Raw genomic sequence first — 14,461 nt, 5'->3', positions numbered from 1 at the left:
ACACCTGGTAATAGCTGTATAATGGAAAACTCTTCTTAAAAAGGTAGGCAGTGTATTATCTGCATTATTCAGTTTTATGAACACAGAAAAAATAATCCTGCTTACAAATTCCACTCCCAACCACATTTACTGGAGGGCATTCATAGATATGCTCTGCTCTACCTTAGGTGAACACAAATTATCAGAAAAAAAATTTCTCAAAACAAAACCAGAAAGCCAACATGAGACAGGAAATATCTTTCAAGATGCTGCTATAAATACAAGAAAACCCCATGTGATAGGAAAAATGCAGATTTTTGGCCAGCCTATTTGGATAGACAATCAAAAAGCAAACACAGGTCTATCTGGCATCCTGAAGAGAAATAAATCCAGGAAACCCAGGAGCTCACAAATTTCACAGCTCAAAAAATGTAACCAGGTATTTTTATTTTTTTTTAAATTACCTCTTTATGGCTTGTGAAGGTAGAAAAAAGCTGAGCCATATTTGGACACAAGCAGAGCTAAGAAAACCAGTGCTGAGATGGTTTTTTCATAAATCTGTAGGCTTCCTCCTACTCAATTAGTTTCTGTTTGCAACCAGTATGAAATATGCTTTTATTTTTGCTGAAAATATGACAAACTACACTTTAAACTGCAAAAGGCAGTGAAGAGGATATTGCTAGAGAAATGAGCAGCAGGCAGGATAGGATATCTGCCTAGCAGAAAATATGGAGTAATACTGAAAATAAACAAGGGATGGCAGGAATAACTCTGTGCCATCATCAACACAATTCTGGTGACTGAAAAGAATGCTTTACATCTATAGATTAAAATGTAAATCTATGTTAAGGTTCTGTTCCTGCACTATACCTACACTGGATTTTCCCCTCATGAGTGTTTACTGATGTTGTCACTAACTTCTCCATCAAACCACATTTTTAAATGTTTTCTTAATAAAACAGAAGTTAATTGATTTTTAAATATATGGCAATCTCCAAATCTAAAACTTGCTGCACTGGCTTATTTTATTTTCCATGGAAAAAAAGAAGAAAACTGATTAATAAGTAACTTAATGAGTAACAACCAAACACTACTAAAATAAAATAGCACCAATCCAGTAATCAAGTGGAGCCCATCATCTATATGGGATGCCAGCCACCTACAGTTTTCCAGAATCCAGCTGGACAAGCATTTTTCCTTATCTAAAGCACCAAGATGTTTAAATATTGCTATTTATTGCTTCTAACACGATGTGGAAGGGAATGACCCAGCTGAGCTCCACTGCTGGCCCCACACACCATGAAACAGAACAATAAATGTTTGAGGCAGCAGTTTTGGAGAAATCTCAGAAATAATCCCTAGGATCTAAAAGTTGATGGCTTTCCTTTCTCCCTCTTTTTTTTGGGGGGGAGTGAAAGCTGGTTAAAGGCCTTTATCTGTCTAGAACTGAACAAGTCACCCACTGTGGATGCAGGGTCTGACACTGAATAATCATTCAGGGGAGATATGACTTAAACATTCTCTGCTGGGTTGGTTTTTTTTTTTTTTTTGAGCTGTCAACACATCCTGGTTTCTCCAAATCTGAAAGCAAACTTCCAAGGCTGGAAAGAGGAAGAAGGGAGTATAGTTTTTAAAAATAGTTAAGAACATATCTACTTTACCCTTTAAATAATCCCCTAAGATAAACAGCTTCAGTGGCCAAGAAGCTCTGCCCAGTTTTCCTTACATCCATCTAATGAACTCAGGAGGGTCCAACATGAAATCTGGATCCCTGGGGCTGGGGATTGATCTAGAATGGAAAGGATGACAGGCTGCTCCTGCAAACCCATGTTCAATCCTTTTTACAGTGTGAACACAAGTTTAGGTATTTAATGATTGAACAGTAAATAAAATGAGCTCTTCCTTTTTTCTTTTTTTTTTTTTTAAATTTATTTAACCAGTGGAGACCTTTCCAACAGTAAAATTAAGGTCTGAGACACAGAAAAGGAAGAATAACTTTTCAGAAATAGTCACACATAGCCCAAAACCACTTTAGTTACTGTGCAGGAGGTGCAATCAAAGAGTTGTTCCAAGTCCCAGAGAAAAAAGGAACACCATCTCCTATGAATTACCTGTGTGTGCCCAACATTTGATAACCACCTGAACCAGCTGAATTGGAGAAGATTTAATCAGCTGACCAAACCAACTGAAATCAAAACAAAATAACACTCTCCATACTTTTATTTCTGTGTGGGTTGATTTTACAAATCAATAATTTAAAAAATAAATAAACTTTCTTTTAATTTTTATAATAATAATAATAATAATGTTATTTTTAATTACACTCTCCTGAGTACCATTTTCAGGCAAACTGGTGATTGCTGCTTTACCCTAAGTTATGTTTTTTTTGATTGTTACAGAGAAGGTGCTTATTATTAGGTAAAGAGACAGAGTTATGTTGGATACAATGGATTTTTTTTTTTCAATTGATGGTTCCAGAACAAATGCAGGGCTAACAGAGAAGGTGCAGAAATGCAGGTAAAAGCAAAAGAAAGTTAAGAGAAAAACAGCTTTTGAGTTGTTTATGAACCACTAAAATACAAGGGATGATGGGTGATGTTTATGCACCAAATATTTGCCTGCTCACCTTGAAGCTTTAGGGATTTAAAAATCCCCAAACAAACACCCCCAATTCCATATCCAGAGCGTTCCTGGGTGTATTGACTGCTTGTAGATCCCTGCACAGCCATGTCCAGCAGTGGTCTGCAAACCAGGATGCATTTCCTGAGGAACTGATACCCCAAAAGCTGGGAGGAGAGCACGGCACCACCATTACCAGGAGACGAAGATGGAGCAGGGAAAAAGGCCAAGTAGGTGGCTCAGGCAAGGCCTGGGTTCTCTCTGAGAACAATGACATGTTTTTCCTGAGGGATGCAGTTTAGGAACCAAGATGCCTAAGGATTTTCTGAGGTTCCAAGTGATAAGGACCTCACTCACCAAGCTTGGTTAAGGAGGTCGGAACAGGAATCTCCTCCACTCAAAGAACTCTGAGATGTGTATGAGGTGTGCAGAGCTAGGAAATGAAAGAGTATTGAATTCCCAGGACAAGATGTAAGGAAAGAGGTGGAAAAGGAACTCAAAGAGAGGTGGAGCAGCCTTGGGTGGCACAGACTCATGACTCAGCGCTGCTGCTGCTGCTACTTCGGAGGCCCAAAGTTTCCACTGTGCATATTTTGAAAGCTTTGGGTTGTGACTTGCCTGCCCTCTTAAATCCCAGGAAAAAGAAAAGCAGCTGCTGGGAAGGATGACTGAAGGGTTGAATGTGTTAGGAAAGAACTGAAACACTGAGGTAGCTTGAGAAAAACTGAGGCAGCAGAGGAACAACGATGCCCGCAGAAGGAACTCACGGATAACCCCACAGGCTGCAGGATCCACTGCCTGGCTCACTGGTGGGGCTGCATGGCCAAGCAAAGAGCAGCTCTGAAGAATAAAGTTTTTCATCTGCAAGCAGAACCACTTACAAGGATCCAAATTCCAGGCCCTGGATGCTTCTGAGCGCAGTAATCGGAAAGAAAAATAACGGCTAAAAGCAGGCTCAGAGAAACTTGCTTGCATCAGTTCAGCAAAAAATGGGGTTTCTTTATGAAGGGCTTTCTTTGTAGGAATAGAGTAATTCTAAGCTTAGCTGCCCCTTTATAAGGAACTAGATGTTTTCACTGAAAATAGAAGCTGACAGTCCTCCTCTGTTCTTAGAGAAATATTATTTTAACCTAAAGAATTCCATAAAAACTGCAGCAGATAGCTTAGCATATTTAAAAGGCTGCCTTGTAAAATTCTTTTTAAGTGGACTAATGCTAGAGTGTAGGGCATTTTCATTTTTCTTCTAACAGAACAACCAGTGAGACAGGACCAAAATCAGATATCCCATCTTCCCCCCCACTTTAAGTTCTGACATGTGTTTTTTGGAGATAGAAAAGTACAAGAACAACTGAATGCAAAATCTACATATAAAGAAAAGGTCAACGATAATATTGTTTGGATTGTCACTCATAGACCCACAGTCTTTGTTCCAGGCAAAGTATATTATATTAAATGTTAAATGGACATTTAATATAGAGAATTCTAAAGAGGTTCTTGTTTGGGAGAAAAAAGGGAAACGTGCACTAAGAGGCAGAACTGTGACAAGTGCAGAATAGTATCAATAATCCCATTATAACATCTGATTTGTCAAACTTGTCTCTACAAGTTATTCTAAAATTCACAATAGTGTTCCTAACCATTTATGAAATGGAGCAGCTCAGTCTTTGTGGCCTTCACGGCCACTGATTCTCCATGGTTTTTTGGGAAGAATGGCCTGAATAGCCACGGAGTCCTACACTGAATTTTCCTGCCCCGCTCATGGATATCCCAGTGATTTGAATGAAGAACATAATCCAAAGGTAGTACCAGGCAGGTGTTTTCTTTCTGGAAGCAGCAAGTTCTGCTGATGTATTGTGCACCACCATGGCTGAAAGGACCAAACCAGGCCATCAATATGCATGATCTCCACCCCAGGCAGTGACTGGGAAGTGCTACCACTGGAGATCCTCTCCCAAAAAATGGAAAGCTAGTCGTCCTGAGATTTAAAACAAACTATCAAAACAGTCCAGGTTCCAGGTTATCTGAAATCACAGGCATGCCACACTAAACATGAGATTTTTCAGGACTATGGCAAGGAACAAAGACTTGAAGTGATTGCTCATAAGCCAGGTTGAAACACAGGTCTTACTCTGAGTTTTTACCTAATGAATCCAAAGCTCATTTAGAAAACATCAGTGATTATCCAAAAGAAATATCCTAAATTAAGTCACAGAATCCCAGAATGGTTTGGGTTGGAAGGGACCTTGAAGATCATCCAGTTCTACCCCCTGCCGTGGCAGGGACACCTTCCACTATCCCAGGCTGCTCCAAGCCCTGTCCAACCTGGCCTTGGACACTGCCAGGGATCCAGGGGCAGCCACAGATGCTCTGGGCACCTGGGCCAGGGCCTCACCTCCCTCACAGGGAACAATTAATGGCTATCAACCAAAGACATCATCTCCAAACAAGTATCAGCCCCTTCTGAAGGCTTCCCACCCTCCCTGGTTTGCAGGGTCCATGGAAGAGCAGGAGGAAGCCCATGGAAAGCAGCACAGCCAGTTTACAAACAAACCTGCCTGACATGGTTTTCTGTGACAGATGGGATCAACCACAGCAAGATTTCAAAAGAAGGAAAAAGAGGAGCCTCACAGCCCTCAGGATCCATGGGGGAACATCACTCAGTGCAGGAACAGGCCTAAATGTCTCTGGCATTTTTGCTATTGGATCCAGAGGTTTCTTGGATACAGCTTTTCCCACTCCCCCAAACAGATGAGCCAACCAAGCTTCAGGCAGCAACATCCGAAATAAAGTCACACACAAAGATTCCATGGGTCTGCTCCCTTCTCCTACAGAAATTCCTACAGCAGGAAAGGTGGAATATTCAAGTCAGACCTTGGATTGTAGGATTTCAGTAGCTGTTCTCTCTGCACAGGTAAGAAATGAACTCTCCTAAGAGAAAGAGGCACCACATTCACACAGCCGCCACTGGGAAAAAATGGAACTTTCTGGATAAATACCAGCACATAGTCTCCTTCAGGCTCTGGGCTGGGAGGAGAGCATTGCCCAGTGCTGGTGGACAAAACCATGGTTTTCATATGCAATTAAACCAACACACTGAATGCCTGCTAAAATGGTTTGCAACACTACCAATAAAGTAGGAAGAAGGCAACTCAAAACTCTGCCACACTTTTGAGTGCTGCACATGGAGCACCTCAGGTCTCCAGGGTCACTTCTTACAGGCTGGGTTTGTTTGGTTGGTTTTTTTGTCTGTCTTTTAAAACAGACACAAACCAACACTTGCAGACACTCAGTGAGTTCATTCCTGGATTTCACTGAGTTTTTCCCAGTGTTTCCTACAGAAAGTTCGAAAATACAATAAATACACCAGGGGGGTTTCAAAGCAATTTGTTGCCTTTCAAACTAATTGCTATCAAATATATCCAGATACAGAAACCATTCAGTTCAGAATACCCAGGATGGAAATTTCAACATAATTCACTCATGTACTACAAGTCAAAGTTTCTCTGCAGAGAAATCACAGGATGACAGCTAAATTCTTTCCAAAGATAAGCCTGAGATAAAAGAAAAACCAACCTAGTTTCTGCATATGGGCTAATTACAAACTAAACTCTCCTCACAGGATCTGGAATACAGAAGATCCCAATTCCCTAAAAGATGAAGTGTCCTAAGTCTTAAAAATACATCCTCCATACACACACAAAAACTGATTTCCCAGGTTTTTTTAAATTACTGCTTGACTACAAAAGTCATCAATTTCACCATAAAACAAAACCAAGACAAATGTCTTAAGTAATACAGAAATACTCTAGAGGGAGGTTTAGCACTGCAGCAACTCTAAAATCATCCTCACAGGAAGAAACAAGTAACTTAAGTTCATCTGTTAACAAAACAGCTCCTGAGCAGTCAACCCACGGCTGCTCCTTGTTTGTCCCCAAGTCGGGGACCCACCCTTAAAATCCACAATCTCTTCCTGCTCTCCCACAGCAATCTCCTGCATCCTTTGGGATTAAAAAATCCAACCCATTCTGCCCAGACTGCAGGCAATGATCTCATGGAAGCTGCTTGCTGGCTTTGCAGAGCAGGTACCTCAAGTTATTTTTTCCTGCTGCTCCAGGGGTTCCGTAGCTCAGAGGCAGAGGAAAGAGTTTGCTTCATCCTGCAATTTTTGTTTTGTATTCCAAACCTGTTGTAAGGTTGTGTTTTCCAGGCTGCATGTGTTTTGCCTGGTGGGATTTAGGAATCAACCCAGGTGACTGGTGTTCCATGGTGACAGGGTTCTATTTACAGAGCTCCCCAGCATCATTCCCAAATCTCCCAGCTGTTCCTGTACAGTGTCTGCCATCCTCCTGCTCCTACAGCCACCACTGAAACACTCCAATAAACCAGTGTATTTTCAAAAGAGTTCAGTATCCATTCTGTCAGAGATGTGTGGTATTTTGGCTAAAATTCACTCATTTTCTCTCATTCCTTACGAGAGTAATACCATCACCTCGCCAGTCTTCACAGGATAAAGATAAATCAGTTAAATTTCACAGTGTTGGAATACATGATAAAGAACAGCAAAGGAAAAAAACGAGCCATGGCAGAAGTTACTAAGACATGGTGGGAATATCTGATTTTAACCCTTATGATTTTAATCCTCTGAAAAATGGTTCAAAAGGCCACTTGGCAGCTTGGCACCCTTGTTAGAACATGGTAAAAGAAATGGTCAGCTTCTATTTTGCTTTTAAACAAAGGAAAAGCAGTACATTTTGACAAATATATAAATAAATGATATATAAAATACACATATAAAGATATAAAATTAATCATGTTATGTTTATTTATTATCTGCTTTATATACTGTATATTCATATGCACACATTATATAGACAAAAAGTGCCATAAGAATTTGTAATTTTTTTAGGAAATAATAATGCTTATATTCTGATGTTTTGAAATGAGTGAGTTTTCTAGGTCTGGTGAGACACAGGGTGAGGGAAATGGCTAAGGGTGACCATGGTGTCTGCTTACATCCACCTCCCCACCTTTCCTGCTCCTCTCACTCCACCTCCAGCTGCTTTTCCCTCTCACATCCATTTCATCTTATTTTAGGCTCCTCTCCTGACCACTATGAGCAGCTGCCAACAGGACTCTGTGGCTATAAACCACATTAAATTTTCTTTTCTCCACATTTGAAAATGTTTTAAATGCATGAAGTTTCTCAGTGCCACAGACACAGCAATCAACACCAAGTGCCCTGTCCCCTCCTGATGACAGATAAGCTGGTTTTACTGAGCACCCACAGCTCTTCAATGTTAATTTGACCTCTAGAAAACACAGAGGAGAAAAAAAATCCTAACAATTACTGCCTCTTTAAAAAAGAAAAACTGAACAGACACTTCTACTTGTGCCTCACTTGAAATGTAGCTCAGGGAATGGGCTCTCCCACCTTTTTTTGTAGAACATCAGTGCCTTTGGTTGAGGTACTACAATTAGAAACTCATTAGCATGCAGGGAAACTCAACCTCCTCGAGGTTACTTGCAAATTCCAAGGGGCCAGGCCATGCTGATTGCCTGGAGTCACGTTTTACTCTGAAACAATGATAATGAAACATCAAGCAAAACCAAAACATGACAAGGAAGGTCATCTGTGTGTTCCCAGACTGTGAGAGACTGGTCTCTTGAGTTAAAAGCATGAAATAACAGTAACTGCAGCAGAAATGTATTTATAATCTCAAGAAACACCACCCCCCCCCCAAAAAAAAAAAAAAAACCAACATTTTACCCATTTAACAGGCTGATTAAAATGGGTTTTTTTTGGGGAAGGTAGCAGCAAAAGCACACATTCAGTAAAGTTTTTTCACCATAAGAGTATTCTTAGGCACTGATTTCAGGTGGCTTATTAATCATGGAGAATAGCTAATAATAACAATATAAAATTGCAATTTAAATGCTATTAGCAGGCATACTGTTAGTGGGAAATGAGAACCTTTCTGAGCTCTCATTTCTGAATATTAAGGCAACCCTCTAAGCATATATTAAATAATGCAGGACCAAAAATACAAGTGGAAGAGCTGAGTACAGAATCCCAACCTACTGCTGATACACTGGATCCTTCTCCCATTTATACCATGGCACAGCCTAGAAAAGCCAGGAAAGAACCCACTGGAGATGGGCAATAAGCAAAAAACAGCTCCAAAAACCTTCCAAGGCAACAGGTGAAAACACAACGCAAAAAAACCTGGACAAAATAAGAGCAGAGAAATTTAAATCCAGGCCCTGTAATTCATCACACACATTTGCACCACTTACCATGTAATTAGGGGCAAGTTATAAACACTGGGCTGGGGTGTTTCACTTGCCTTTGGACAGGTTCTCCTGCTCCCAACAAAAGCACTCTGTGTTTAGAAACTTGGCACCCAAGTGCAGGGCACCAACCTACAATTTTTTTTAAACCAACAAAGCCTTCAGTTCTGGGAAGCTGATTTTCATTGGCCACCCTTCCACTGCTTCTCACTTGCCAAAAAAAAGTCAGATGTCAGAATATTCCAAATTCCCTAAGGTGACAAGAGGCATTTGGAGAGAATCTGTGAAAAGGTTTAGAAATCTGGCTTCATAAACTACAGAGCATTTCCAGCTCCCTTTAGAACTGGTTTAAAAGGAATATCCCACTGCTGATGAATGCAACTTCCCATTTATTTGGAGCACAACTTCCCTCCCCAAAAGGCTTTATGTGAAATTTTATTACCACCTCCAAAACAGAAATCCTTTTAGAAGAAGCATCCAACATTGTTTTGGAGCCTTGCACTTATCAGCAATCCAAGGAAGCGATCCCACAAGACTTCATTCATAGAAGCAGCTATTCAGTGAATCTCAAATGCTGCAGCTGCATTGCTGCAAAGCTGGGGGGGGTTTAAATCCAAGGAGCTGAAAGCCTCAGTTGTTAGGTCGGAGCTTTCTGAAGCGCAGTGTAATTATTTTTCCAACTTATCAGGACTATTCCCTAAATGCAGTGACTGTTGTGTCTCTGCATATAAAAGACATTCCCAGTGTCTAATGGATAAATGTGTTAAGAACTGGTGTTAAATTATCTACATCATTTAAAAAAATCACTCAAGAACACCTATTTTTAACCAGTGTCAGGAGGCACCAACATTGAAAAATTCAGGTATATAATCAAATTCAATAGAACTGCCAATGGAATTGATACTTGCCAAGGTAAACTCATCTCTGGAGGAAGAATGGGAGCACAAATAACTTATGGCACTATTGTCAGTGAGAGGGTTTAATTCAGAACAAATTCCACGTGGGGTAGGAAGGTTTTTCAGATGGGTTTTAGGCTGAGAAGACATGCAGAAAATCCAGCACTAAAAACCCATCCATCACAGGCACAGGAATCACCTTTTCCCAACTGACAGTGAAGCCTGGCCCCAAAACAAGTTTGCTCTGTGTATTTTGGGGGTGATGCAGCACTGGGGACTAAAAGGATGTTTAACATGACATCCTACAAACTGCACTTGGAAGCAGCCTGGTGACAGCTTGTGTTCTCACATTCCACATCAGGCACATCTCCAGTTGGATTTATGGCATACTGAGCCCCACGAGCTCACTCCCTTGGATTTCATTCTACCTTTAATCTATTTTAAAATAAATTAATGTATTTTTTAATCTGTTGTACTTGGACTTAAGCTCCAAGTGCCTTTACTGTAAATTAAACAGGCAGCTGCCCCTTATTAGATGCTTTCTAATTTTGGACTGGGGGAGAAAAAGCAATCCTCCCTCTTTTCTCACAAACAAATCAAAATTCATTCCACTCCCTATCACAAGCATGAGGCCAAATCCGCTTTTATTTCAGATGAATGGGAAGCTGCTCTTACTGAAGAATGTGAATTTAAATTTATTTTGGATTGAGTAAGGCAGAACATTTCCTCTCCCTCTAATTGACCTGATTTTACCTTTCACTCAAATTTCACACTGACTTCTGAGAAAACCACATGGAGTTTGACTTTGTAACAATTGGGAAAAAAATGTTAAAAATGTTTTCTCTACTTGAGAACTTCCTCAAGTCAAAATACATGAAATACAAAATAGGCCTAAGTCCTGTATAAATCAAACTGATTCAGAACTCCAACACATTTCATGGTAAGTAACTTATGGAAAAGATAAATGAACAAAGCATACACCATGGTAATTTGCTGATTAACAAATCATCCCAATAGAACAATGCCACAGCCATCAAAATTATTCCAGAACCTACCTGTGCATATTCTTTCTCAATTGCAGCTCTTTTCTGACTGAATGCTCTGAAGGAAAAGCAAAGAAATTCAGTTAGAACATTAAGCAAAACACTCTAAATTCAATAATTTAGTCAAAATCCATTAACACAGAGAGAGCAAAACTCCACAAATTCAATAATTTACTTTAAAAGGAGCTTCTGCTGGGCAGTCTGCAAAGTGAAACAGCAACAAGAAAGGGAAATGGTTTGACAAGTGCACATCAGTAGCCCAGCAACGATTGTGTGTGGACTTCACATGTGTGATGGCTGAATTTCCAAGTTTTATTGGGCAAACTCAGTTCCCAGGACGACTCAGTTCCCAGGCATAAATAGCATTTTCTTCATGAAAAGCTCATCAGCTTTCCAGTGGTAGAGCCAAGGGAGGAATTTGGGAGCACAGAACAGGATTTGACTTTATGTATCTAGACAGACTTACTTAATTTTCTTTAGACTTATTTTGATCAGAGTTATTTTCTTTAAGCTATACCACAAACTACTCATCCTAAGGCTACACCATAAGCACAAAAAAATCTAATTATATTTAAATTAGTTACACAATAACTCTGGTGACACACCAATAAAAAAGCCCCACACCTCAGGAACATCCTCTAATTAAGTTAACTCAATAAAAAGGAGTCTGGACAGGCTCCTTTTATTCCTGCCTACTCCATTTCTTCCATGAAGAAGTATCCATCCACATGCTACAGGCTCAGCTTCCCCAACGGGATGTAAAACAAAAGTTTAAATGCATCATGATTGCTTCAAATTCTTCCCAGACCAATGACAGCCCAAGAGATCTGGCCATATTCCAGCTCCAACAGTTAAACTTTCCAAATTCCCCCTGTGCAGCCCAGGTGGGTTCCAAGGGCTATGTAATTCCCACATGAAACACCTTGATAGGAACAAGTGAAGTTGGCTGAGATGCCTGTGAATGAATTTCCTTTGTAAAGCATTTCAAGTACTCCAGCTAATATTATAACCCAATTTCTTTTAGCATCTCCTGTTCCAAAATCGAGTATCCCAGTCAGTTCAGCTAACACCTAGAAACCACAACATTCCTCTGAAAAGACTCACTTTTCTATCAGAAGTACAAAGAACTGCACAAAAAACTCCATGGAATAACCAAAATGTGTTATCAATATTGAAGAGGTAGAAGAAAACAAGTGCCAATCTTTGAAGCATAAATCTGGGAATACTTTAGGTAAACAAAGTTATTTTCTAATTCTCAGCTAACTGCACTTCAAAACATAGAATCAGGACTGAGTTACACCAAACCTGGATATGAAGTTGTGTATTTCACCTGAGCTTTTTACCCACCCCATTCAAACCAAATTCCTCTTAAAGTAATTGCAAAACAATGACTGTGACAAGCAGGAAGCCCCAGATACCCCCCAAAACTTGCTACATTAGAAGTTTTGCACCAGAGAGGAAAAACAAAAAAATTTAACCAGCCCTTGTGTAGGATTACAAAATAACATGGGAATCAAACTGACTCCCAAAACCAACTGAAATCTTGGAATTGGATCAACCGCAAGCTCTGGCAGGAATGGATTGTAGAGCAGCACCTCCTGATGAGAAATATTTCAGTTTTAGATTTTGTTCTGTATTTTAAAATGGGAAATAGCTGGCAAGATGCTGTATCCAGTATTTAAATTTGTTTTGCTGACTGAAGAAGATGGTTAAACGTGGAAAGGCTGTGGGGATGGGCCGTCTGCATTCCTTGGAGCCAGTGCTCCCTGTGGCTTTGGGACTGCACTTCCCTCCCTGGACCAACACAAAGCTGCTTTTAACCTTGGGACAGCTCATACAGCAACCTTTCTATGACAACTATGAATGGATTACAAAACATGATGAAAGGGGAGACTGAAGTCAACACATTTCCCAGGAGAAAATTATTTTGAGCAGGGGAAAAGAGAATTCTGACTAATAAATGCATCATAGTTTCGTAACTTGGGCAGTGTGAAAACTTTGACGTGTGTATCCAGATTTTATGTGCAAAGCTGGGATAGTCTTAACCTTACTGTCCTTCAGAATGGACTTTCAAATCCATTCATATAAGGAAACATTTGTTTCCAAGAAGTAATAAAATGTTCTCTAACTACTAGTAACTTTTTACAACATGAGTTAGTGAGTCTGCAAGAAAGCAGGAACTTTATTTCGTGTTTTTTTTTAAACTAGGGAGCATTAATACTTACTTTTACACCTTTTTCTTAAAGTAACCAATAACTAAGTGCAGGAACACCATAACTGCACTTCCCAAAAAGGCATTTCGTTTGAGGACAGCAATTCCTAAATATCTTGTTTATCCTATCAACATTAATGCAATACATTTATTCCCTCCCCATTTTCGCTTAGGCTCTGTGAGACCACGGAATTCTAAGAGAGCAGGAAAAAGAAAACTTCTCTTCCTCCCATCCCCACTTTGCTAATGACACTTTTCCTAGTGTTGAGCCCTCACTGCAAATTCTCAACCTCAAATTTCAACCACTGGCATGTCTTTCCATCACTCATATCCATTAAAGGTAACAGATGCTATGAAATATTGAGGTATCTTTTTATATTCCCACTGTAGAAGAGCATAACAATGTGAATTAAGGAGTCAGGTCAGTGGAGAATCATATTTCATTAAGTTTTCCTACAGGGAAACAGGAGAAACAGATGGGCTTAATTATTTCATGGATGTCCACTTGGGCTGGAAATGTGTAAAGCTCACACCTTCATGAAAAATCAATAGAAGAACATTAAAATATACATTAGTGTTTTATAAGACAATGTCCCATCTGCCAATATTGTGCAGCTGTACAAATCTGAAGATCATAGTCACAGCTTGCACAGCAGAAAGTTAAACCCAGTGACACCCTGAAAACCAGAAAGTGAATTACTGTATAAAAAATTTAATTCCATGCAGAGCTATGCAAAAACGTAAACACACACTTCATGTTCAGGGCTCTTGAATAAAAGAAGAGGCTAAATTTGCACCAGTGAATGTATTTCTATTCAAAGGCTGAGAAATTCAACAATGAACCAGGCAAGGCCTGAATCCCATTTGGAACAATTTCTCTTGCAATATGATGATAATGATCAAAAGCCCAAGGTATTAACTGGAAACTTCATACAGCTCACCTGACACCAGCAGTTTGTGTTTGTGGGTTTTTTGGCTGTGAACATTCAGACCAATTGTTTGGAAATTTTAATGAAATTTTTAAATCCTTACAATTAACACAAAGCCTCAGAAAACAGATAAACTAATATCACACCCAAACCACCCAAAAACATTAGGCTAAAGAAACACATCTTTTGACTGACCTTGACCTGAAATTAATTCACCCCATCAAAAATTCCCAAAGTAAATCTCCCTAAGAATTGCAGAGCACATTGCAGCTGGATTAAAACTGACTCAATTCACCACCACTCAAGAAGATGAATCAGTGAATTTTGAAATACCCAAAAATTTCCAGCTTCCCAGAAAGCAGATCAAGGATAATTCCTGACAGCTAGAACACACAGCAGTGGAAAAATATGACTTAACAACTTGTGCTTATAATGTACACTGGGAGCACACACTCTCAGTGTGCAATCTTGTCTAAAGTAATACTACCCCAACTT

General features: G+C 39.7%; 1 protein-coding gene across 2 annotated transcripts in view; it reads right to left on the bottom strand.

Moving 5' to 3' along the window:
* The window catches only part of FCHSD2 (FCH and double SH3 domains 2), a 122,905-nt gene that overhangs the window by 85,706 nt on the left and 22,738 nt on the right, over positions 1–14,461 (bottom strand). For both annotated transcript variants that reach the window (XM_059871468.1, XM_059871460.1), the window contains exon 3: positions 10,838–10,883. In XM_059871468.1, coding sequence (XP_059727451.1) covers positions 10,838–10,883 — 46 coding nt within the window. The remainder of the gene's footprint in view (positions 1–10,837; positions 10,884–14,461) is intronic.

This window comes from Haemorhous mexicanus, chromosome 2 (genome assembly GCF_027477595.1).
Source record: "Haemorhous mexicanus isolate bHaeMex1 chromosome 2, bHaeMex1.pri, whole genome shotgun sequence".
In the NCBI taxonomy this organism is placed as follows: Eukaryota; Metazoa; Chordata; class Aves; order Passeriformes; family Fringillidae; genus Haemorhous; species Haemorhous mexicanus.
Note: the sequence above shows the minus strand (reverse complement) of the source record. Positions and strands in the feature narration are given on the sequence as shown.